Source organism: Oncorhynchus tshawytscha, linkage group LG05 (genome assembly GCF_018296145.1).
Source record: "Oncorhynchus tshawytscha isolate Ot180627B linkage group LG05, Otsh_v2.0, whole genome shotgun sequence".
Lineage (NCBI taxonomy): Eukaryota > Metazoa > Chordata > Actinopteri > Salmoniformes > Salmonidae > Oncorhynchus > Oncorhynchus tshawytscha.
In genome coordinates, this window is record NC_056433.1 from 69583519 (window position 1) to 69611344 (window position 27826).

At 44.1% G+C, this 27826-nt stretch overlaps 1 protein-coding gene across 11 annotated transcripts in view; it reads left to right on the top strand.

The window, feature by feature from the left end:
* The window catches only part of ptprfa (protein tyrosine phosphatase receptor type Fa), a 384726-nt gene that overhangs the window by 260133 nt on the left and 96767 nt on the right, over window positions 1-27826 (top strand). For 7 of the 11 annotated variants that reach the window (XM_042322293.1, XM_042322292.1, XM_042322296.1 and 4 more), the window contains exons 8-14: window positions 716-861; window positions 1098-1339; window positions 1577-1770; window positions 2520-2653; window positions 3020-3164; window positions 8027-8332; window positions 17236-17429. In XM_042322293.1, the coding sequence (XP_042178227.1) occupies window positions 716-861; window positions 1098-1339; window positions 1577-1770; window positions 2520-2653; window positions 3020-3164; window positions 8027-8332; window positions 17236-17429 (1361 nt within the window). The remainder of the gene's footprint in view (window positions 1-715; window positions 862-1097; window positions 1340-1576; window positions 1771-2519; window positions 2654-3019; window positions 3165-8026; window positions 8333-17235; window positions 17430-27826) is intronic. The other 4 variants (XM_042322299.1, XM_042322302.1, XM_042322300.1 and 1 more) reach the window with 1 other exon arrangement.

Sequence of the window (27826 nt, forward strand, 5' to 3'; positions counted from 1 at the left end):
AATGTTGTATTGATACTCCTTTACCTCACATTGAACACATGTTTTATTTTGCCAAAGCGAAGCCTCAAGCCCTGAAATTGTTTTTTTGGATCAATATATAAATCAAATGAAAATAGAAAATACACATTACTCTATTCATCTCGCTATTCAAGACTCTCGGGTTAATTGAAGGAGAAAGTTTTGCCCTAGATAGCAGAGAAGGAGAGAATAGGCTTTCTATTCAGAGCGAGTGAGAGAGTGAGAGTGTGTTCTGAATGGTTGGTGTTTTGCCTGTGAATAGGCAGAGTGGGTGTCACACTGGGTGAGAGACTTTGCTTTGAGAGATAATGAACATGGCTGGCTTGGCCCCTCCAGTGACAGGTGAGGGACTGAAAGAGACAGGCTTCTGAATAGTGATTGACTGATAGGATGTGAGTGCTGTCCTTCTCGCTCTTTTCACTCTTGTTGCTGCTCACAGCTCTGGGGCCTGCATTAGTGAGATAGAGCACTTTCAACCTATTTAAGGCCTTTATTTGTAGTATTCTGTTAGCAGGACTGGACAAAGGATGGTAGAATAGAATGGAATAAAATAGAATAAAAAAGCAAGAGAATAGAGTAGAATACAATGCAATAGAATAGTATACTTTATTGTCCATTAAAACAGAAATGTATCATTTGCTGTTGTAATCTTCCATGAAGTGTGTATTACTCTCCCTCCCCCTGGTCACTCTGACAGCCTTGCCCAAGCCCCCCACCTCCCTGATCGTGACGGAGACCACAGCCACCAGCGTCACCCTGACCTGGGACTCCGGGAACCCTGAGCCCGTGTCCTACTACGTCATCCAGTACCGGGCCAAGGTCTCTGACAACAGCTTCCAGGAGGTACAGTCCAATGATTCCAGTGGATCAGTGGGTTAGAGTATGGGGCTAGCAACACCAAGGCTGTGGGTTCATTACCACATGGTTGTGATTTCAATTCCCACATGGTTGTGGGCTCTCTTCCTGTGTAGGCCACAAATACTAAATATATGTGTCAAGGTCAATGTTGACAGTTCTGTAAGTCACTTTGGATAAAAGTCTGCTGAATTATCATATGTCATATTATCATTCTATTTTAGGTGGATGGGGTAGCCACCACACGCTACAGCATTGGTGGCCTCAGCCCCTACTCCGAGTACGAGTTCCGCGTCATGGCGTTGAACAACATCGGGCGTGGCCCTCCTAGCAGCCTCGTGGACACCAGGACCAGTGAGCAGGCTCCATCCTCTCCACCGCTAGCTGTACAGGCTCGCATGCTCAGCGCCTCCACCATGCTGGTCCAATGGGAGCCGCCTGAGGAGCCTAATGGACAGATCAGAGGGTAAGATTATATTAATATATAATACCCTCTGACCAGGCTCTAACCCACTGAGCAATATTATTGAAGCCTTCATAAACCCTTTATAAGTCCTATATGCTTCATAAAGCATGTATACATTTCATACACCTAGGTTGATATAACACGTCTTTTCGTCTGATGCTTTGCCAAATATGTGTATATTTTTAGGTTCATTTTCTAAACCTTGTTGATGGATTGATTTTCTAACCCTCTCCTCAGGTACCGGGTGTACTACAGCTCGGACCTCAGAGCCCCACTGAGTGGCTGGCAAAAACACAACACTGATGACAGCAGACTGACCACCATCTCAGGGCTGACCACTGATATCACCTACAGCCTCAGGGTGCTGGGGTTCACCTCTGTAGGGGACGGACCTCCCTCTGATGTACTGCAGGTCAAGACTCAGCAGGGAGGTGAGCGGACACTCTCAAGTAGTACACTACCTAGGTGGTGGCATGTACAACTTATGTAGTTGGGGAGAGCCGAGTGGACACTGTTACTTATGAAGAAGGGACACTACCTAGGTGGTGAGTGTACACTGTAAAGTATAAAACAGGGGGCACTTTGTGTGTTAGGTCTGTTTCAGCTGTAGGCCAAGTCTCCCTAATAGAGGTTTCACTTTTCACTGAGTGAATATCCACATCCACAAGGACATTATCTACTGTGTCCTCAAAGTACAACGTAGATCATGTCTACTCCACAGTTTCCTCCTCTTCTGACACCTCTGAGAAGAAAAGTGATAAAGTGATGAAGTGCCCCAGAATAGTTTGTAGTGCAGACACGCTCATCTGAAATGGCTTCCTCTGTACTGTAGACTTACTCTAGATTTGAAAGGTATATTGTAGCCACTTGTGAAAGTGTTCTGTATATTTCTGATATTTGTGAAACTGCTGTCTCAGCTCCATAACAGAGTAAAAGCACAGCACCTGTGTCTCATAGCATGTCTACAGACTCTACAATAGTCTATATGATTCACTTTGTCCCAATTCTTTACCGGTCTGTCTAAAGTGTTCACTTCCCTTTGTGGGAAGAAAATAACTGGTGTAAGATATTCCGATGCTTTTAAATAAATGGGGAGGAGTGCACGCTTTAGGAGAATAAGGATGTAACCCCTATGTATTCTGAGAGCAGTGTTTCATCTCGCTTTTCTCTCTGCCTGTAGTACCAGCCCAGCCATCTAGTTTCAACGCCGAGGCAGAGTTGGACACCCGCATCATGCTGTCGTGGCTGTGGCCTGTCCAGGACCAGATCACCAAGTATGAGCTGATGTATTGGGAGGCTAACTCTGGCAACAAGGTAAATGGCTAAACTGATAACAATATTCATGGAGTAGACGAATTGTATTATCTGTCTCGAAGGACAATGGAAAATCATAGATGTTTCTGTTATCCTTTACTCTGTTTGTTGTCTTTCAGGAGTTGCAAATGCAAGCTAGGATCCAATAAGTAATTCCTACTATGTGTACCTTTTTATGTGAACGTGGTACATATTAACTTTGGGGATTACAATATCTACTTTTCTCATTGTGCTTTTTGAATACTCTCTCGTGACAGGCATTAACATGAATAGAGTAGCTAGCTAGCTAGTGCACACAAGATTTGTTTTTGGCTCCTGGATTCCGAGACTTTTACTAACGTCTCTTCTGCCTATTTTCTCCCTCAGCTCCATGTGACCTTCCTTCCAGCGGGGTCTTATGCTGTGGAGGGTCTGAAGCCAGACACCCTCTACATGTTCTCCCTGGCTGCTCGTTCCGAAATGGGCCTGGGCGTCTACACCCAACCCATCGAGGCCAGGACTGCCCAGTCCAGTAAGTACTGTACCCCAACTCCCTGACCCAAACTTACCGTTCTTTACCTCTCTTTACTTGGAGCTGGACTTTGTGTTGGACAATAGGGGCTGTTTTTGGTCCACACCCCAATGCCCAGACACCCCAATGCCTTTTCTTCTTCTGCGGAGTCCAGGTGGGAGAAAGGTAGGTCATAAAGGTAGGTCATATTTTGCGGTCAGTTGTTAGTTGAGTTATTGTGTTTTTCTTTATTTTGAAAGCATGCTAAAGTATGGCTCTTTGACTTCTACATAGCTTGTGAATTGTGGCCAGAGCAGTAAGAATCTGTGAAAATGTCCTCCTCTTTTGGCACTTACCAGATAAAGCACGGACTCTTTTACCCACTTACCACAGGAAGAAGACTGGTCATCTTTTAAAGCCTGCACCTCTAACCCACCTGATCGTAAAGGAACAATTTGAAAATAATGCGCTCAGTGGTTCGTGGACATTTCACAGAGATACGCTTGTTTTTGTTAGAAGTTTTCGAAGAACAGGAATTTCACATTAGTATGTAAAGTGTATACACTAAACGCTAAATATCATGTCTTAAAATATCTTTATTATTTTATGTTCTGCTGATTCGAGAAGAATCTGGCTCACTTTCAATGGGAAAGTTCATTCTTGCACAGCATTCATCCTAGCTGACTCCATGTTGTGCAATTTTCCTTTTTTAACACTTTTACAGACTGAATTTAAAATGTATTAAATTGAACTTTTATGTCACTGGCCTACACACAATACCCCATAATGTCAACGTGGAATTATGTTTGTAGAAATGTTTACTAATTGATAAAAAATGAAAAGCTGAAAAGTCTTGAGTCAATAAGTATTCCCCTTTGTTATGGCAAATAAGTTAAGGAGTAAAAATGTGCTTAACAAGTCACATAATAAGTTGCATGGACTCACTGTGTGCAATAATAGTGTTTAACATGATTTTTTAATGACAACCTCATATCTGTAACACACACATGCAATTATCTGTAAGGTCCCTCAGTCAAGCAGGGAATTTCAAACACAGATTCAACCACAAAGACCAGGGAGGTTTTCCAATGCCTCGCAAAAAAGGGCACCTCTTGGTAGATGGGTAAAAATGTATTTTGAAAAGCAGACATTGAATATCCCTTCGAGCATGGTGAATTTATTAATTACACTTTGGATTGTGTATCAAAACACCCAGTCAATACAAAGATACAGGTGTCCTTCCTAACTCATTTGCCGGAGAGGAAGGAAACCTTGGTGAGGTAAAGAGTGACTTTAAAACAGTTAAAGAGTTTAATGGCTGTGATAGAAGAAAACTGAGGATGGATCAAAAACATGTACATACTCCACAATACTAACCTAAATAGAGTGAAAAGAAGGAATCTTGTACAGAATACAAATATTCCAAAACATGCATCTTGTTTGCAAAAGGCATGAAAGTAAAACTTAAAAAAATGTGGCAAAGAAATGTATTTTATAAAGCGTTATGTTTGGGGCAAATCCAACACAACACATCACTTAGTACCACTCTTCATATTTTCAAGCATGATGGTGGCTGCATCATGTTATGGATATGCTTGTCATCGGCAAGGACTAGGGAGTATTTTAGGATAAAAAGAAACAGAATATAGCTAAGCACATGCAAAATCCTTGAGGAAAACCTGGTTCAGTCTGCTTTCCAACACTGGGAGACAAATTCACCTTTCAGCAGGCCAATAAACTGAAACACAAGGCCAAATATACACTGGAGTTGCTTATCAAGACGCCATTGAATGTTCATGAGTGGCCTAGTTACAGTTTTGACTTCAATTGGCTTGAAAATCTATGGCAACTCTTGATAATGGCTGTCTACCAATGATCAACATCCAACTTGACAGAGCTTGAAGAATTTAAATAATAATTTACAAATATTGTACAATCCAGGTGTGCAAAGCTCTTAGAGGCTCAGAAAGACGCTGCCAAAGGTGATTCTAACATGTATTGACTCAGGGGTGTAAATAGGGGTGTAAATACTTATGTAAATGAGATATTTCTGTATTTAATTTTCAATAAATGTGTTATTTTTATTATTATGGGGTATTGTGTATAGATGGGTGAGGGAAAAAATATATGTAATCTATTTTGAATTCAGGCTGTAACACAACACAATGTGGAATAAGTCAAGTGGTATGAATACTTTCTGAAGACACTGTAAATGCCAGCAATGTGAGGAACATTCCTTGTCCCTATTTGTAGTCAGTCGATAACAAACCACAGCCCATCGGCCATTGCACATTTTGACAAATAGTATGATAAATCCAGTGCGTCACATTCCACTGAGTACATAGATAGAAAACATGCTCATTTCCATTGTGATGCAGAACCCAGCAACCTAAAACAGACTGCTGCACAGAAGGCACGGCGGCATCATAAATGTCACCATCATTTGTGATTATAGTTTATAATGAAACATGGCACCGTACTGTACTATACGTTTATGTATGGCCTCGGCATCCACCAACACAATCACTGTCACCTAACCGACGCTAATAACGCTGAACAGCTCCCCCTTAATCGAGTTTTTAGCACATAACCAGACCCCTCCGCCACACCTCTGCTATTGTCACTACCTCAGCCTACTCTCTGCTCCCCTCACAGCACTGAGCATGGTCTCTCCAGGAGATCTAGAGGTTGGAAGCTGAAATATTTATGACAGGTTTGCCAAAGGAATCAGAGCTTATTCTTAGCCATTTGTTTTACTTGTCAGCTGTGAAAGCCTTCCTGTGTGGAAAGGGGAGAGCCATTCTGTGTCCCAAATGACACCCTATTTAGTGCACTACTTCAATGGACCCTGGTCAAAATTAGTCTACTAAACAGGGTGCAATTTAGGACACAGACCCAAACACTATACAGGGCTTTGGTTCCCATAGGAACAGAGGTCCCTAAAATGAGGCCTCTCTCTCTCGCTCCCTCTCTCTGAAGTCAGTCTCTTATCTGCCTGCTCACTGACACACAGAGCCACTGAGTCGCCATTTCAAGAAAGGTGCTGCCACAGCAAAGAGTCCAGCAGGGCTGCTCTTTCACGCTTTCTGCTCTATTCCCCTTGCTTCTCCAAATCACTTTCACAATTCTATCACTATATCTGTCCTCAATATCCTCACTCCCCCATTCACCATGTCATATGATCTGTCTGGCCCTTTATCTGTTATTTGCATTCTTTTATAGCTATATATCTCTCTGCTTCTCTATCTTTTCGTGTTTCTTACAACTCCGTACCTGTTTGAAACATATCTGTTCAATCTGTCTCCCACACATAGACTCTCTAACTCTCATCTACTCCCTCATGAATATACACATAAAGGTTCAGCTGAACAGCAGGGAATTACTCTGTTGCTTCCCAAATGGCACCCTGTTCCCTATGTAGTGCACTTATTTTGCCCAGGGCCCATACGGAATAGGGTGTCGTTTAAGACACATGCTCTGTTTTTTCTATCTTTATCTGTATTTGAACTCTGTTAATCACTTGGGTGTCTGTATTCTAAAGGAAGGAATGGCCTGTCAAGGATGAGCCTTTTAACACCAACCAACCAAACATGACTTATATTGAAGGCATATTGTGTCCTGCTTCCTCACTGCTCTGGCTGCCAAATCACAAGCAGGCATGTTAAAGGTTCTTTTCTACACAGTGGTGCCTCACTATCCCTCACCCACCCACTACCTTCCCCTTGTTCATACTGGGTTGTGATATTCTGGAACATGTATTTTGCTCATATTGTGTGTTGTTTATGCATTTAGTTGTTTTTCATTTTTATTGTGTCCTGTTTTGCATTTTAAGTATTTTATTTTTCTTCTGCACTGTGGAGAATTGTGAGAGTCTATAAATAAATTAAACATCTTTAGTAGAAGCATAACCCCTATACACCTACTATAGCTCCTTTAGAAACTACACACCTACTATAGCTCATTTAGAAACTACACACCTACTATAGCTCATTTAGAAACTACACACCTACTATAGCTCATTTAGAAACTACACACCTACTATAGCTCGTTTAGAAACTACACACCTACTATAGCTCATTTAGAAACTACACACCTACTATAGCTCATTTAGAAACTACACACCTACTATAGCTCATTTAGAAACTACACACCTACTATAGCTCATTTAGAAACTACACACCTACTATAGCTCATTTAGAAACTACACACCTACTATAGCTCATTTAGAAACTACACACCTACTATAGCTCGTTTAGAAACTACACACCTACTATAGCTCATTTAGAAACTACACACCTACTATAGCTCATTTAGAAACTACACACCTACTATAGCTCGTTTAGAAACTACACACCTACTATAGCTCGTTTAGAAACTACACACCTACTATAGCTCGTTTAGAAACTACACACCTACTATAGCTCACTTAGAAACTACACACCTACTATAGCTCGTTTAGAAACTACACACCTACTATAGCTCATTTAGAAACTACACACCTACTATAGCTCATTTAGAAACTACACACCTACTATAGCTCATTTAGAAACTACACACCTACTATAGCTCATTTAGAAACTACACACCTACTATAGCTCATTTAGAAACTACACACCTACTATAGCTCATTTAGAAACAAATTTCAGACTGCCTTGCACATGATTACTCTGAAGCACATTGGTAAGGAGTTACAGACTACAGTATATGGAGCTCTTCCTCCCAGTCCAGAAGGCCTGTAGTTCATTCCAAATGGCACCCTATTCCCTATACAGTAGTGCACTGTCAAAAGTAGTGCGCTATAGAGGGAATAGGGTGGTATTCCCTCTCCCATCTCTCCTGCTTGACCCCCCAACCACCTCCATGTGTCCCCCCCTTTCCTCCAGCCCCCTCAGCCCCGCCCCAGGAGGTGCACCTTCTGAGCCTCAGCTCCACCAGCATCAAGGTGAGTTGGGTGGCACCCCCTGCAGCCAGCCGCCATGGGGACATCGTCCGCTACTCTCTGGCCTACCAGGCCGCCACCGGTGAGGACCTGGAGCGCCACAAGGTGTCGGGCATCAGGGCAGATGTTTCTAGTTATATCCTGGAGGGCCTGGAGAAGTGGACAGAGTACCAGGTGTGGGTCAGGGCTCACACGGACGTAGGCCCAGGCCCAGAGAGCCCCGCGGTCAGGATCAGGACCAAGGAGGATGGTACGTCCATTCTTGGGCCCCAGACTGGGGCTTCCTTCCCTAGGGAAGCACTTCTGTCACTAACCCAGCTTGGTCCTGGGTCTCTACTACTGCTGCTACTGTCCCCTGGCCTGTCTCTGCCTCTGTTTGGCCTCTCTGCTACTCTCTGCTGTGGTCAGGCTGGAGACTACTTTCCTAGCACTAAACCAGCCCTGCTACTGTTATTACTACTGCTACTACTACTACTACTGCCACTACTGTTACTACTACTGTTACTGCTACTGTTACTACTACTACTACTGCTACTTCTTCTGTTATTACTACTGTTACAACTACTGCCATTACTGTTACTACTACTGTTACCACTACTGCTACTACTACTACTGCCGCTACTGTTATTACTGCTGTTACTACTACTGTTACTACTACTACTACTGCTACTACTACTACTACTACTGTTACTGCTACTGTTACTACTACTGCTACTACTACTACTACTGCTACTTCTACTGTTACCACTAGTTACCACTACTACTACTGCTACTACTACTACTGCCGCTACTGTTATTACTGCTGCTATTACTACTGTTACTACTACTACTACTACTACTACTACTGCCGCTACTGTTATTACTGCTGCTACTACTACTACTACTACTACTGCCGCTACTGTTATTACTGCTGTTACTACTACTGTTACTACTACTACTGCTACTACTACTACTGCTGCTGCTACTACTACTACTGCTACTTCTACTGTTACCACTACTGTTACCACTACTACTACTACTACTACTACTACTACTACTACTACTGTTACCACTACTACTACTACTGCTGCTACTACTACTACTACTGTTACCACTACTACTACTACTGCCACTACTGTTATTACTGCTGTTACTGCTACTGTTACTACTACTACTACTGCTACTTCTACTGTTATTACTACTGTTACGACTACTGTTACTACTACTGTTACCACTACTGTTACCACTACTACTACTACTGCCGCTACTGTTATTACTGCTGTTACTACTACTGTTACTACTACTGTTACCACTACTGTTACCACTACTACTACTACTACTACTGCCGCTACTGTTATTACTGCTGTTACTACTACTGTTACTACTACTACTACTACTACTACTACTACTACTACTGCCACTACTGTTATTACTGCTGTTACTTCTACTGTTACCACGACTGTTACCACTACTACTACTACTGCCACTACTGTTATTACTGCTGTTACTTCTACTGTTACCACTACTGTTACCACTACTACTACTACTACTGCCACTACTGTTATTACTGCTGTTACTTCTACTGTTACCACTACTGTTACCACTACTACTACTACTGCCACTACTGTTATTACTGCTGTTACTGCTACTGCTACTACTACTACTGCTACTTCTGCTGTTACTACAACTGTAAACCACTACTGACAATACCGTTACTACTACTGTTACTACTGTTACTGCTACTGTTACTACTACTTCTACTACTACTACTACTACTACTGCTTCTTCAACTGTTACTACTACTGTTACCACTACTGACACTACTGTTACTACTACTACTACTATTACTACTACTACTTCTACTGTTACCACTACTGACACTACTGACACTACTGTTACTACTACTGTTACTACTACTGTTACTACTACTATTACTACTACTACTTCTACTGTTACTACTACTGTTACCACTACTGACACTACTGTTACTCCTACTGTTACTACTGACACTACTGTTACTACTGACACTACTGCTTTCAACCCAACCCTTTTCTGCTACTTTCCCCAACGGCCTATCTCTGTCTTTCTCTGGCCACACTACTGACACTAACCCTGCACCGGGATTCTTCTACGACTACTACTCTTCTAATGCTACGACCTCCTGCTGCTCTACTCTACGGCCTGTCTCTGCTTTTCATCCTGTTCCTGAGTGTGCTGTCATTTCTCTAACCCGGCAGCGGGCTGGGCAGTCTGTGTTGTCTGGAGAGGAGCCTGAGTCTGACAGGCTCCATCTTCTCACATACTGTAGATAACAGTTTTGAGGTCTGGTCTGAGGCACTGTGGCATGCATAGTGGCTAAATTGGCTGTGCATGGTAGGCTAGTACAAAACGATGGTCAGCTCAACAAACGAGCGTGCTGTGTTAATTACTGACATTAATCAAATTGAACGCTATGTGTGTTTATAACTGACGTCCTAAAATTGCAGCCTATTCCCTCTGGGTCTCTGGTCAAAAGTAGTTCACTAAATAGGGAATAGGGTGTCATTTCGGACACATGCAGAGTATACCGCCTCACGGTGTCACAGTGGCACGGTCCAGCGCCTGTGGTCTCTAAGTCTGAAGACACTATTACAGTAAATCCTTGCAAGGGGTTCCGTCTGTTTTGTCAAGACTCAATCCACCACATCGTAACCTTGAGAGCAATAGGCTATTTTCCTGGGCCACTGGAGAAAATCAAAGTATCAGCGGATAAGTCCAAGAGAGGCTTAAGACCGATGGGCAGCATAGTGTGCAGGGCTGTAGAGCCCATCCCTCTTCTTGTCCTCTACACCGGGTTTCTTCGTTCTCTAGCTGTTTGTCCATCAGCACAGTGTGTGGACCAAAGCTTTTCCTAATGTCCTCTTTTTCTCCATCCAGTTTTTCTGCTTCTTTCTCCAGCCGTCTGTGGTGACCACAACTAACAAATGAAGATGGCCTGTGCTCTTGACATCTTCCTGCATCCCCCTCTTCCCCTCTTTCCTTCTCTTCTCACCTTCCCTCTTTCCTGGCTCCCTCTTTTCCCCTCTTTCCTTCTCTTCTCACCTTCCCTCTTTCCTGGCTCCCTCTTTTCCCCTCTTTCCTTCTCTTCTCACCTTCCCTCTTTCCTGCCTCCCTCTTTTCCCCTCTTTCCTTCTCTTCTCACCTTCCCTCTTTCCTGCCTTCCTCTTTTTCCCCTCTTTCCTTCTCTTCTCACCTTCCCTCTTTCCTGCCTCCCTCTTTTCCCCTCTTTCCTGCCTCCCCCTCTTCCCCTCTTTCCTTCTCTTCTCACCTTCCCTCTTTCCTGCCTCCCTCTTTTCCCCTTCCGTTTTAATTATGTTAGGCTTTTCCATTGTCTGGATTAATTGTCTGGATTAATTGTCTGGATTAATTGTCTGGATTAATTTGATTCCCAGGTGCCTTAATTGTTTTTGAATTGTCTGCGTCTATTTTTCCGAGCATGAGACCTGTCTCAGTGATTGTAATGGCTATTTGGCTACTCTCGCTATAGTTTATTTCTATTCGTTATTATTTTTTTTGCACTTTGGGAGAAGGTGCTCTTTTTCAGATCTACATACAGTACATCTGGTCAGAGAGCTGGACATATATAGCTGGTGTAGCAGAGTTTCTTCTCTATCTTATTATCTCCATCTTTCTCTCTCTCTTCCCTTCTCTGTTTTTCTTTTATGTCTCACCGGGTTAGTTAGGGCTTTCATATAAAGACTAGAAACAGCCAATAATGCCTTCGCAAGAGACAAGCAGAAGCAAAGCATTGTCTTTAGTTAAGCACGCTGTTCCTCTCCCACTCAATCCCATCCAATAACCTTGACTGTGTCACCTCTCTCTCTGGCTCCCTCTCTCCTCATATCCCTCTCTCTCATCCCTTTCTCTCTCTCCTTCTCTCTCTCTTTCTCCCTCTATCTCTTTCACTCTTTCTCCATCCCTCTCTCTCCCTCTTTCTCTCTTTCACCCACTTTCTCTCCATCTCACTCTCCCTCCCTCGCTCTCCTTTCTCTCTCTCTCTCTCGCTCTTGCTTAAATATCTCGATCTCACTCTCCCTCCCTCTCTCTCCACCTCACTCTCTCCACCTCACTCTCTCCATCTCTTCCCCCCTCTCTCCACCTCACTCTCTCCATCTCTTCCCCCTCTCTCTCCACCTCTCTCTCTCCATCTCTTCCCCCCTCTCTCCACCTCACTCTCTCCACCTCACTCTCTCCATCTCTTTCGCCACCCCCTCTCTCCACCTCACTTTTTCCATCTCTTTCTTCCCCCTCTCTCCACCTCTCTCTCTCCTTCTCTTCCCCCTCTCTCTCCACCTCTTTCTCCCCCTCTCGCTCTTTCTCTCCATCTCTCCCCCTCTTTCTCCCCCTCTCTCTCTCTCTCCATCTCTTTCTCCCCCTGTGTTGTGTGCCTGTACACTGTCTGTACACTCTTAAAAGTAAAGGTGCCTGGATAAACCTTTTGGGTTGCCACGCCAGCGGAACCTTTCCAGCTGAAAAAGTTTCCTCCAGGAACCCCTCTGAAAAGGGTCTTCGAGGAACCCCTGTGTAAAGGTTCAAACCATGACCTTTTTCTGATGGGAGGGGTTACATTTTAAACCTTCTTAATAATATATTGTAGAGGTGGCAGACTATCAGATTGAAGTTGTGGCTTTTTGGAGGCTTGACTTTCAGATATTTTTTTTGGTCACCTGTTAGCGTAAATGTCATTCCTTTCCATCATGTTAAGTTTGTAGTCCTCAAAGTAAAATGTTCCTTGAATATTTATGGACATTACATATTTGAATATAATATTAATAATCATAACATTTCTGATTACATATAGTAATAAAGTGGTAACTATTCCAATTCGAGGAAGTCATACACCCCTGTGAACCTCATTGAATCTCCTAAGCTGTCAGTGTTCAACGTTAACATGTGATGACAATACAACAGAATAAATGAACAGAAATTACTTTGACTCTTAACGGTGGCCAAAAAATATACAGTGGGGAGAACAAGTATTTGATACACTGCTGATTTTGCAGGTTTTCCCTACTTACAAAGCATGTAGAGGTCTGTAATTTTTATCATAGATACACTTCAACTGTGAGAGACGGAATCTAAAACAAAAATCCACAAAATCACATTGTATGATTTTTAAGTAATTAATTTGCATTTTATTACATGACATAAGTATTTGATACATCACAAAATCAGAACTTAATATTTGGTACAGAAACCTTTGTTTGCAATTACAGAGATCATACGTTTCCTGTAGTTCTTGACCAGGTTTGCACACACTGCAGCAGGGGTTTTGGCCCACTCTTCCATACAGACCTTCTCCAGATCCTTCAGGCTTCGGGGCTGTTGCTGGGCAAAACGGACTTTCAGCTCCCTCCAAAGATTTTCTATTGGGTTCAGGTCTGGAGACTGGCTAGGCCACTCCAGAACCTTGAGATGCTTCTTACGGAGCCACTCCTTAGTTGCCTCCTTAGTTGCCTGTGTGTTTCGGGTCGTTGTCATGCTGGAAGACCCAGCCACGACCCAATATCAATGCTCTTACTGAGGGAAGGTTGTTGGCCAAGATCTCGCGATACATAGCCCCATCCATCCTCCCCTCAATACGGTGCATTCGTCCTGTCCCCTTTGCAGAAAAGCATCCCCAAAGAATGATGTTTCCACTTCCATGCTTCACGGTTGGAATGGTGTTCTTGGGGTTGTACTCATCCTTCTTCTTCCTCCAAACACAGCGAGTGGAGTTTAGACCAAAAAGCTCTATTTTTGTCTCATCAGACCAGATGACCTTCTCCCATTCCTCCTCTGGATCATCCAGATGGTCATTGGCAAACTTCAGCCGGGCCTGGACATGCGCTGCCTTGAGCAGGGGGACCTTGCGTGCGCTGCAGGATTTTAATCCATGACGGCATAGTGTGTTACTAATGGTTTTCTTTGAGACTGTGGTCCCAGCTCTCTTCAGGTCATTGACCAGGTCATGCCATGTAGTTCGGGGCTGATCCCTCACCTTCCTCATGATCATTGATGCCCCACGAGGTGAGATCTTGCATGGAGCCCCAGACCGAGGGTGATTGACCGTCATATTGACCTTCTTCCATTTTCTAATAATTGCGCCAACAGTTGTTGCCTTCTCACCAAGCTGCTTGCCTATTGTCCTGTAGCCCATCCCAGCCTTGTGCAGGTCTACAATTTTATCCCTGATGTCCTTACACAGCTCTCTGCACTTGGCCATTATGGAGAGTTGGAGTCTGTTTGATTGAGTGTGTGGACAGGTGTCTTTCCTACAGGTAACGAGTTCAAACAGGTGCAGTTAATACAGGTAATGAGTGGAGAACAGGAGGGCTTCTTAAAGAAAAACTAACAGGTCTGTGTGAGCTGGAATTCTTACTGGTTGGTAGGTGATCAAATACTTATGTCATGCAATAAAATGCAAATGAATTACTAAAAATCATACAATGTGATTTTCTGGATTTTGTTTTAGATTCCGTCTCTCACAGTTGAAGTGTACCTATGATAAAAATGACAGACCTCTACATGCTTTGTAAGTAGGAAAACTTGCAAAATCGGCAGTGTATCAAATACTTGTTCTCCTCACTGTATATCTTAAAGTCACACCCCTACTAAGCCACTCCACTCCAAGGTTCCTCCAGGAACCCGTTGCGACATCGAACCATTAAAGGTTTCTCCAAGAACCTCTCAACTAACCGAAGGTGCAAATATAAACCACTGGGTTAAGCCCCCTCCCACCTGACTAGGACTATACATTCCCGTTCTCTTTGACGTCTTTATTAAATGACCAGCTGAATAGCTTTCCCACTGCCCTGAGCTGACAAGCACATTATATGAGCATGACTGACTTCACACAGTGGGATTCTGGAAAAAGTGCATTAGCAACTTCTGCCAAGTGGCATGAGTAGAGGGTACGTTCTAGAAACAAGAGAACCTGGCATGAACACACTCCATCTCTGCAACAAGGTTTCCATGGAGACTCCATGGGAGGGAGTGGGAGCTCTTTCTATGATGAGTATCAGACAGCCAGGGAGCAATGGCAAAAGAGAGAGGGGTGGGGTGGGGGGGCAGAAGGAAGGAGAGGCTGAGAGATGGAAAGATGGAGAGAGGGAAAGGGAGATGTGAGGAAAGAGATACAGAGAGAGAGATGGAGGGGAGAAAGACAATCGCTGCTGGCCGCAGTTTGAGTCCAACAGCCCAGTCCATCTCTAACATCCCCAACACTGAAAGATGATAGCCTGTGTTGTTTTAAAACAATAGGGTCCATTGTGTCATCGCTTTTGGTTCCGTTTGAAACCAGCAAGTACAAATTAAACCCAGCAGTTCTCTGGATTGAAACCTTTAAGGACCAAACCTCAAAGACTTCAACAGCATCGCGTGTACAGTATCTAAGTGTATACATGCTGGGCTTCTCTGCTTTATGTACCTCTTCCATTTTACACAGGCCTGGTATGCATTGTAAATGGCACTCTATTGCCTACATAGTAGACTACTTTTGACAAGTAGTGAACTATATAGGGAATAGGGTGTGATTTGGGATACAGACCTGGGCTTTGTGTTTATCTGTTAATACAACGGCCATATTGACTTTTCCTCTTCTGAAGGTCGGTGTAGACAGCAGGATTCTGCAGGATTCTGGAAGCTTGCAGATGTATTATGAGGTTAAATGGTTTCAATTAGCAGAGCTGCTGTGCATAGTGCTGACTGGCAGATACTGAGCCTTTCCTCTCTGCTACGTGGTGTTGTGTTGCGTAGACTACTACACTAACAATCTGCTTATATCTGTACATTGATCTCTTAATACAGGCCTTTATAACCTGTACCACTTAACTTCCTTCTTCTCCTTCTTACTCTCTGCTGCATCCTATTACCAAGCCATGCTACCTCCACTGCTTCCTATTGGCTATCATCACCAAGCCATGCTACCTCCACTGCTTCCTATTGGCTATCATTACCAAGCCATGCTATCTCCACTGCTTCCTATTGGCTATCATTACCAAGCCATGCTACCTCCACTGCTTCCTATTGGCTATCATCACCAAGCCATGCTACCTCCACTGCTTCCTATTGGCTATCATTACCAAGCCATGCTACCTCCACTGCTTCCTATTGGCTATCATCACCAAGCCATGCTACCTCCACTGCTTCCTATTGGCTATCATTACCAAGCCATGCTACCTCCACTGCTTCCTATTGGCTATCATCACCAAGCCATGCTACCTCCACTGCTTCCTATTGGCTATCATTACCAAGCCATGCCATCTCCACTGCTTCCTATTGGCTATCATTACCAAGCCATGCTACCTCCACTGCTTCCTATTGGCTATCATTACCAAGCCATGCTACCTCCACTGCTTCCTATTGGCTATCATTACCAAGCCATGCTACCTCCACTGCTTCCTATTGGCTATCAGCCAAGCCATGCTACCTCCACTGCTTCCTATTGGCTATCATTACCAAGCCATGCTACCTCCACTGCTTCCTATTGGCTATCATTACCAAGCCATGCTACCTCCACTGCTTCCTATTGGCTATCATTACCAAGCCATGCTATCTCCACTGCTTCCTATTGGCTATCATTACCAAGCCATGCTACCTCCACTGCTTCCTATTGGCTATCATTACCAAGCCATGCTACCTCCACTGCTTCCTATTGGCTATCATTACCAATCCACGCTGTATCCTCTCATTTTTATTGAAGTCATATTTGTAATAATGTAAAGTTTCCCCTTGTAGCTGACCATGCATCCTGGAGGGGCTCGTAATAAGCTTGTTTCAATAGCAGCTCTGCTCTTCCTCTGCCATGAAGCATAAAGTTTGGCCACTCAACCCAGCAGTCAACGCCCCCCCCTAAGGGACCACATGAGACACTTTGATTGATCTAACCTTCAAAAGTAGCTCAGCTGCGGATGAAGCTTTGATGCCATTCTGATAGAAATCCAGCTAGCTATAGAGCACTGCGTTTGGAACAGACTTGGTTGGTTGTCTTCTATGATTCTATGGGTGCATCTAAAAGAGGATGCCGTTTTGGACACAGACCCTGTCTGTAAGGTTTTAAGCCTTGCTGTATCCCTCAGTCAGAATTGAAGCTCAACGTGTTACCTAACCTCAATTGTTACCTAAACTCTGTTACCTATTACCCTCTCTCCCCAGTGCCTGGAGCTCCACCCAGGAAGGTGGAGGCTGATGTCCTGAACTCCACAGCCCTGAGGGTGACGTGGAAGCCCCCCCTCCAGGTGAAGCAGCATGGCCAGATCAGAGGGTACCAGGTGGTCTACTCGCGACTGGAGAACGGAGAGCCACGAGGCCAGCCCAGCATCATGGATGTCTCCCTACCTGAGGCACAGGTACTGTCCCATTGCCACTCAGCTCGCTCAGTCCTACACATACTACCTGAGGCACAGGTACTGTCTGTTGCAACTACTGGATGACACCATCTCACTCAGTATCACACATAATGTACTGTAAATCCCAATCTCCCTCACCTTCATCTCCCTCTCCAATGTCCCAGTCAAACCTCTTTCTAATACTTTAACTGCAAATCAAATGCATACTTAAGCTGTGCTTGATTGAGCTAGCCTGCCCATTTGGTACTCCAGGAAGGCTCAAGCAAACGCTCAAAGAACCCAGGTCTCTCAAACTTTCAAAGATTCACCTCACACAGTTTTCTGTCACTCGGAATAGAGAACTGGAGGAGATGTATTTTGCTCAGTAGGTAATAACTGTTACTCTCTGTCAGTGGCAGAGAATGGTAATCAATCACTATGATTAGTTAATTACTCATCTTAACATGATTGAAAAGGTCCTGTTTTTGTCCTGTGTGTATGTGCCTTTATAAACCACAGTGAACAAATCCTCCCTTCTCCATTTCCTCTTCAGTGGAATAAGGCAGGGATGAAAGACTGTTTTCAGTTTCTAGCCATGCTGCTGATGAAAATGTATTGGGTGATTCTGTATTTAGATATGAATTTGGGGTTGCCTGCCTTTTATGCCATTGAGAATGTAAATTCACTGCCTTGTTATTCCAGGAAAAGGTTATGTTATATTGTTGCTTGGGTTTTTCACCATCTTGTTGTAGTAATCGTAAATTAAGAATATAAACTGCATAAACATAATCCTGATAAGGAATACACACACACACACACGAATGACTAGTTTGAGAAACAGATGCCTCACATATCCTCAACTGGCAGCTTCATTAAATAGTACCCACAAAACACCAGTCTCAACGTCAACAGTGAAGAGGCGACTCCGGGATGCAGAGCTGCAAAGAAAAAGCCATATCTCAGACTAGCCAATAAAAATTAAAAATTAAGATGGGCAAAAGAACACAGACACTGGACAAAGGAACTCTGCATAGAAGGCCAGCATCCCGGAGTCTCCTCTTCTCTGTTGATGTTGAGACTGGTGTTTTGCTAATACTATTGAATGAAGCTGCCAGTTGAGGATATGTGAGGCATCTTTTTCTCAAACTAGACACTCTAATGTACTTGTCCTTTTGCTCAGTTGTGATGGGTGCATCTAAAACTCCTCTTTATATTCTGGTTAGGGCCAGTTTGCGCTGTTCTGTTAAGGGAGTAGTACACAGCGTTGTATGAGTTCTTCAGTTTCTTGGCAATGTTCCCCATTGAATAGCCTTCCTTTCTTAGAACAAGAAGAGACTGACGAGTTTCGGAAGAAAGTTCCTTATTTCTGGCCATTTTGAGCCTGCAATCGAACCCACAAATCCTTATGCCCCAGATACTCAACTAGTCTAAAGAAGGCCAGTTTTATTGCTTCTTTAATCAGAACAACTGTTTTCAGCTGTGCTAACATAATTGCAAAAGGGTTTTCTAATGATCAATTAGCCTTTTAAAATTATAAACTTGGATTAGCTAACACAAAAAGCGACAAAAACAACAACACAGAGTTACACATAAACAAACGTACAGTCAATAACACAAAAAATAAGAAAAAAATAGGAACATTTGAAACACAGGAGTGATGGTTGCTGATAATGGGCCCCTGTACACCTATGTATGTATTCCATTTAAAAAATCTGCCATTTCCAGCTACAATAGTAATTTACAACATTAACAATGTCTGTATTTCTGATCAATTTGATATTATTTTAATGGACAAAAAATTGTTTTTGTTTCAAAAACAAGGACATTTCTAAGTTACCCCAAACTTTTGAACGGTAGTGTACATACAAACTCTCTGGTTCTCTCTCTGTCTCTAGTTGTATTAGGAATATCCTGTAGGAAGATCTCTAGTCGTTTTATAATGTTGTAGTTTTCCGTTTGAGGTACGGTAGGGAGAGGGTGTAGATACAAGGTGTTCTCCTGGTATTAGCTTGTGGGAGCATGCCTTCCTTCTCTCTGAAGCACAAAGTGTCAAACCCTCTTCCAGCTTCTCAGCTTATCAGTGGTAGCACGCCATGCCATTCTCCTCAGATAGCTGCAGGCAAGCCTAGCTGACACGGTAGATATGGAGGTGTGATGAGATGTTCAGCGAGACAATTCACTAGACAACATGTCTGATTCTGCTGCTGTTTTACAGCGGTTCGCTCAGGCAAATCTACTGTATTATCCACATCACTGGCATTGGTATTGGTGTGCTGTGAATGTGGGATACTCTGCTTGTGCACCTTAAATCTGCAGTGTGCAATTAGTACGTGGCACGAAAGCTGGTCTGTTGTTTTTCTAATTGCAGACTGACCCTTTGTTTAGTTAAAAAGCTGTACCGTACCGTATATAAGATAAATAATTGCTACAGCCGGGTCAAGCAGACTGACCACTGTGCTCATGTTTCTTTTTTCTTCATTGTGAAACAGAACGTGAGCTATCGCGACATCAGACTGGTTCCAACAGACTGCTGTTAACCAACCATGTTTCTGTGACCTTGCTATCAGACAGCCACCTAAAGACTTCTTCGCAAATCTCTGTTCCTTGATGGCTGCCTTATCTGGTCTCTGTGATGCACCACTCCTTCGACACACACACACACACACACACACACACACACACACACACACACACACACACACACACACACACACACACACACACACACACACACTGCACCACTCCTTCGACACACACACACACACTGCACCACTCCTTGGCCAAGCTGAAAAGTCATGTAGACTTATGATGTGGTGTGAGGCCGATCGTTCCGGTCATTTCACATTGTTTGGTTTTTTCTCTCTCTCAGAGATGTCTCACCTCTGATTTCCTTCATGAGGTGCATTCCTGTCTTATCTGGGCAAGAAGTAGAGCTTGATAAAGGCCTCTGCCTCTTCATCCCCCTACCACATTTATGACTCACAGATACAGGCAATGACACACACACATGGACTTGCACACACATGGACTTGCACACACATGGACTTACACACACGTGGACTTACACACGTGGACTTACACACACGTGGACTTGCACACACACACATATGCACACATACATACAGTATCCCTGTGAGTGGATGTGTTTCTCAGGGGACTGTCTTGAAGGCTCATCTGGTGTAGTGATAAAAGTGACTCTACACGTACAGTAGGGGAGAGTGGGGTAAGTTGAGCCATCCTTGTTTATAGGAAACCATACACAAAATTAATAATGTGAACAAGTATTTAGGAAGTGGTCATCATTTCATGGAGTCTGTGAAGGAAGAAACCACATGGGAAAAGTGGTGAGCAAGTCAGGCCCAAAAAACAGATTTTCACCAAGTCAAATAAATGTATTGTCTTAGAGGATTCATGATGCTTGTATCTAAACCAAAGAAGATATTTTTAAGATTGTATTATACGTCAGTTGGGATCTATTTATGCTACAATAATATTATGAGGTCCTAAACCTTGCATGAAAGTGCATCCTTGTAGCTGTGTGAGCTAATATAGTCAAAATGTTTGTCTTGGGGTAAGTTGAGCCAATGGCAAGTTGAGCAAATTGAAGTGTTTTCTTCCCAGGCATAATGAAAGGCATTTTTCGCTGGGATATGAGGTAACAACAGGACTGGGCCTATGTTAAAAGTGTTTCAAAAAGTACAAAGTGTCTGTTACTGTAGGTGTTAAGCGTTAAGAGATGCTTAACATTAGCAAAAGACAACATATTGTGAATGTGTTGAATTGTGTTTGGGAAATAAAGATATTCATGGTTTTAAAATGGTAGTTGTAATATTTATTCAGTACAGAAATTTGTAGGTGGCTTAACTTACCCTGTCCTGTCCTCAATTTACCGCATACACGCGGTAAGTTGTGCCAAGAGACCACTTTTTATGGACAAGCTATGTTCTCCAAACTGCTATGTTTAAATGAATTCTGATTATTTCCAGGGATATACATCCTGAAATATATGTAGATATCTTTGTTAGAAACAATACTATATTTCCCTTGGCGGAGTAATGGCTCAACTTACCCCACTCTCCCCTATGGAGCAACACACGCATGCAGACACAGACACACACACTCCTCTCTAAACTCAGATTGACCATCACACAAATTGACCGCTGATTTTGGAGAGTTTTTTTCCTCCTACTTTTATTCATAGAGATTGGTCCGTTTTTATTTGTAATGTTTCTTATTAAATGTCTCTTGCCAAACCAGTGGAGTGTTTTCATATTAGAATGAATAACTAGTTTGCAGTAGTTTCCTTAGTCCTCTTCATTGGAATGCCACACAGACCTAAAAGGAAGGGATTCCCAAACCTTCCATAACAAAGCCATCACCTACAGAAAATGAACCTGGAGAAGAGTTCCCTAAGCAAGCTGTTCCTGGGGGTCTGTTCACAAACACAAACAGACCCCACAGAGGTCATGGGCTGTTGCTCTGATCTGCTATACACACACACTAACAGACCCCACAGAGCCCATTGACTGTTGCTCTGATCTGCTATACACACACACTAACAGACCCCACAGAGCCCATTGACTGTTGCTCTGATCTGCTATACACACACACTAACAGACCCCACAGAGGTCATGGGCTGTTGCTCTGATCTGCTATATACACACACTAACAGACCCCACAGAGGCCCATTGGCTGTTGCTCTGATCTGCTATACACACACACTAACAGACCCCACAGAGCCCATGGGCTGTTGCTCTGATCTGCTACACACACACACTAACAGACCCCACAGAGCCCATAACAGACCCCACAGAGGTCATGGACTGTTGCTCTGATCTGCTATACACACACACTAACAGACCCCACAGAGGTCATGGGCTGTTGCTCTGATCTGCTATACACACACACTAACAGACCCCACAGAGCCCATTGACTGTTGCTCTGATCTGCTATACACACACACTAACAGACCCCACAGAGCCCATGGGCTGTTGCTCTGATCTGCTATACACACACACTAACAGACCCCACAGAGCCCATGGGCTGTTGCTCTGATCTGCTATACACACACACTAACAGACCCCACAGAGCCCATGGGCTGTTGCTCTGATCTGCTATACACACACACTAACAGACCCCACAGAGCCCATTGACTGTTGCTCTGATCTGCTATACACACACACTAACAGACCCCACAGAGCCCATGGGCTGTTGCTCTGATCTGCTATACACACACACTAACAGACCCCACAGAGCCCATGGGCTGTTGCTCTGATCTGCTATACACACACACTAACAGACCCCACAGAGCCCATGGGCTGTTGCTCTGATCTGCTATACACACACACTAACAGACCCCACAGAGCCCATGGGCTGTTGCTCTGATCTGCTATACACACACACACTAACTGACCCTACAGAGCCCATGGGCTGTTGCTTGATCTGCTATACACACACACTAACTGACCCTACAGAGCCCATGGGCTGGTGCTCTGATCTGCTATACACACACACTAACAGACCCTACAGAGCCCATGGGCTGGTGCTCTGATCTGCTATACACACACACTAACAGACCCTACAGAGCCCATGGGCTGGTGCTCTGATCTGCTATACACACACACTAACAGACCCCACAGAGCCCATTGACTGTTGCTCTGATCTGCTACACACACACTAACAGACCCCACAGGGCCCATGGGCTGTTGCTCTGATCTGCTACACACACAAACACAAACACAAACAGACGCCACAGAGCCCATGGGCTATTGCTCTGATCTGCTATACACACATACTAACAGACCCCACAGAGCCCATGGGCTGGTGCTCTGATCTGCTATACACACACACTAACAGACCCTACAGAGCCCATGGGCTGTTGCTCTGCTCTGCTACACACACACACTAACAGACCCCACAGAGCCCATGGGCTGTTGCTCTGATCTGCTATACACACACACTAACAGACCCCACAGAGCCCATGGGCTGGTGCTCTGATCTGCTATACACACACACTAACAGACCCTACAGAGCCCATGGGCTGTTGCTCTGCTCTGCTACACACACAAACACAAACACAAACAGACGCCACAGAGCCCATGGGCTGTTGCTCTGATCTGCTATACACACACACTAACAGACCCTACAGAGCCCATGGGCTGTTGCTTGATCTGCTATACACACACACTAACAGACCCTACAGAGCCCATGGGCTGGTGCTCTGATCTGCTATACACACACACTAACAGACCCTACAGAGCCCATGGGCTGGTGCTCTGATCTGCTATACACACACACTAACAGACCCTACAGAGCCCATGGGCTGGTGCTCTGATCTGCTATACACACACACTAACAGACCCTACAGAGCCCATGGGCTGGTGCTCTGATCTGCTATACACACACACACTAACAGACCCTACAGAGCCCATGGGCTGGTGCTCTGATCTGCTATACACACACACTAACAGACCCTACAGAGCCCATGGGCTGGTGCTCTGATCTGCTATATACACACACTAACAGACCCTACAGAGCCCATGGGCTGGTGCTCTGATCTGCTATACACACACACACTAACAGACCCTACAGAGCCCATGGGCTGGTGCTCTGATCTGCTATACACACACACTAACAGACCCTACAGAGCCCATGGGCTGGTGCTCTGATCTGCTATACACACACACTAACAGACCCTACAGAGCCCATGGGCTGGTGCTCTGATCTGCTATACACACACACTAACAGACCCTACAGAGCCCATGGGCTGGTGCTCTGATCTGCTATACACACACACTAACAGACCCTACAGAGCCCATGGGCTGGTGCTCTGATCTGCTATATACACACACTAACAGACCCTACAGAGCCCATGGGCTGGTGCTCTGATCTGCTATACACACACACTAACAGACCCTACAGAGCCCATGGGCTGGTGCTCTGATCTGCTATACACACACACTAACATACCCTACAGAGCCCATGGGCTGGTGCTCTGATCTGCTATACACACACACTAACAGACCCTACAGAGCCCATGGGCTGGTGCTCTGATCTGCTATACACACACACTAACAGACCCTACAGAGCCCATGGGCTGGTGCTCTGATCTGCTATACACACACACTAACAGACCCCAGAGAGCCCATGGGCTGTTGCTTGATCTGCTATACATACAGTACATATGGCCTGATTTGGTAGGGAGGAGGAGGAGGAGGAGGAGGAGGAGGAGGAAGGAGGAAAATAAGGGTAATTAAATAATACTTGGAGGATGAGGATCCGTCTATATTAGGCTGTGTGTCGTTGGGTCTCTGTTGTATATGCAACACACACACACACACACACATTGTCGAATCTGTTGGATCTCTCTCGGTCTGTGATGGATGGATTCCGTCCCTGGTGCGGTGCTGAATCACTTTAATTGGGCTGTTTTGCTAGGCTCAGGTCTTAATGCCAGAGCAGAGCTCCCCAGTCCACGGCGGCCGTCTGTGCCCATGTTTATGGCACCCACGTCCTTGTCAGCTCCATGAAAAACAGTCTCTCTGGCTCCTGCTACTGATGAAGCCTGGGAACTAAATCTGTTTGAAAGAGGCCATCACCATTCCCCTCGGCCGCTTATAGAACGTTACACACCCAAGGACAGAGATTGGTCACTTTTGTTAAGATGTATTTCACTTGCTTTGGCAATGTAAACATGTGTTTCCCATGCCAATAAAGCCCTTTGAATTGAATTGAAATGAGCTTGTTGCAGAGAAACATATTAGCAAATCTATAAGCTGTGATCACTATAGACATAGAGAGAGAGAACAGCATTTCAGTGAGAGAGAAACGAACACATTAGCTAGACTGTAAGCTGTCATCACTATAGGCTTAGTAGTGTGTTGTTTTTCAGTTGAAGGAAGCTTTACAATTCCCCTAGCCGTTTTACTGTGGCTGTGGGTCATCTCTTTAGAACAGCAGGCAAGCTTGGATTACTGCTCTCTTTGTCCTGCTTAGGACAAAAGCCTTAATGACAGAGTAAATTCCACCATATCAAATGATTGGCCGTGGAGGTTAGAGACTCTATGGAACATAAAGGTTTAATTGCCTGCCAACTCCCTGCCCAGTTCTTTACGACACCTTTATCATTCATGTTTATACCTGACTCCCCTCTCTCTCCTTCTCTCTTTCTCCTTTCACTTCAAGGCAAAGGGCTTTATTGGCATGGGACAAATATTGCCAAAGCAAGTGAAATAGATAATAAACAAAAGTGAAATAAACAATCAAAAATGAACTGTAAACATTACACTCTGATTGCACACTGTGGTATTTTACCGAATAGATCTTTATGGGAATTTATCAAAGTTGGACTTGTTTTCAAATTCTTTGTGGATCAGTGTAATCTGAGGGAAATATATGTCTCTAATATTGTCATACGTTTACCAGGAGGTTAGGAAGTGCTGCTCAGGTTCTACCTCATTTTGTGGGCAGTGTGCACATAGCCTGTCTTCTCTTGAGAGCCAGGTCTGCTTACGGAGGCTTCTCTCAATAGCAAGGCTATGCTAACTGAGTCTGTACATAGTCAAATCATTCCTTAAGTTTGGGTCAGTCACAGTGGTCAGGTATTCTGCCATGGTGTACTCTCTGTTTAGTCCCAAATAGCATTCCAGTTTGCTCTGTTTTTTGGTAAATAATTTCCAATGTGTTAAGTAATTCTCTTTTTGTTTTCTCATTTGGTGAGATCTGGTTGGATCTAATTGTGTTGCTGTCCTGGGGGGTCTGTTTGTGTTTGTGAACAGAGCCCCAGGACCAGCTTGTTTAGGGGGCTCTTCTCCAGGTTCATCTCTCTGTAGGGGATGGCTTTGTTATGGAAGGTTTGGGAATCCATTCCTTTTAGGTGGTTGTAGAATTTAATAGAAGGCCCTTCTTGCCTTGTCTCTCAGATCATTCACAGTTTTGTGGAAGTTACCTGTGGTGCTGATGTTTAGGCCGAGGTATGTATAGTTTTTTGTGTGCTCTAGGACAATGGTGTCTAGATGGAATTTGTATTTGTGGTCCTGGCAACTGGACCTTTTTTGGAACACAATCATTTTTGTCTCACTGAGATTTATTGTCAGGGCCCAGGTCTGACAGAATCTGTGCAGAAGATCTAGGTGCAGCTGTAGGCCCTCCTTGGTTGGGGACAGAAGCACCAGATCATCAGCAAACAGTAGACATTTGACTTCAGATTCTAGTAAGGTGAGACAGGGTGCTGCAGACTGTTCTGGTGCCTTTGCCAATTCCTTGATATATATGTTGAAGAGGATGGTGTTCAAACTGCATCCCTGTCTCAGCCCACGGCCCTGAGGAAAGAAATGTCTGTTTTTTGCCAATATTAAATGCACACTTGTTGTTTGAAATGTTATGTTGTCGTATGTTTTTCCCCCCAACACCACTCTCCATCAATTTGTATAGCAGACCCTCATGCCAAATTGAGTCAAAAGCATTTTTTGAAATCAACAAAGCATGAGAAGACTTTGCCTTTGTTTTGGTTTGTTTGTCAATTAAGATGTGCCGGGTGAATACGTTTTCTGTCGTGCGGTAATTTGGTAAAAAGACAATTTGACATTTGCTCAGTACATTGTTTTCACTGTGGAAATGTACGAGTCTGCTGTTAATGATAATGCAGAGGATTTTTCCAAGGTTGCTGTTAACCCATATCCCACAGTAGTTATTGGGGTCAAATTTGTCTCCACTTTTGTGGATTGGGGTGATCAGTCCTTGGTTCCAAATATTGGGGAAGATGCCAGAGCTGAAGATGATGTTAAAGTGTGTAAGTATAGCCATTTGGAATTCGTGATTTGTATTTTGTTAAGTGTAATTGGAGAATCCAGCGGGTTCTCAAAGTTTCCCTTCTTTCTCTCTCTCTCTCACTCACACACTGTCTCTATCTCCCTCTCTTTCTCTGTTATCTCTCTCTCTCTCTCTCTCTCTCTCTCTCTCCCTCTCTTTCTCTGTTATCTCTCTCTCTCTCTCTCTCTCTATCTCCCTCTCTTTCTCTGTTATCTCTCTCTCTCTCTCCCCCCTCTCTCTCTTTCTCTGTTATCTCTCTCTCTCTCTATCTCCCTCTCTTTCTCTGTTATCTCTCTCTCTCTCTCTCTCTCTCTCTCTCTCTCTATCTCCCTCTCTTTCTCTGTTATCTCTCTCTCTATCTCCCTCTCTTTCTCTGTTATCTCTCTCTCTCTCTCTCCCTCTCTCTCTCTCTCTCTCTCCCTCTCTTTCTCTGTTATCTCTCTCTCTCTCACACACACTGTCTCTATCTCTCTCTCTCTCTCTCTCTCCCTCTCTTTCTCTGTTATCTCTCTCTCTCTCTCTCTCTCTCTCTCTCTCTCTCTCTCTCTCTTATTTTTGGACACCTGAAGGATTCTAAGAGGCCCCAGTGTTGATGGCTGTGAAGCATG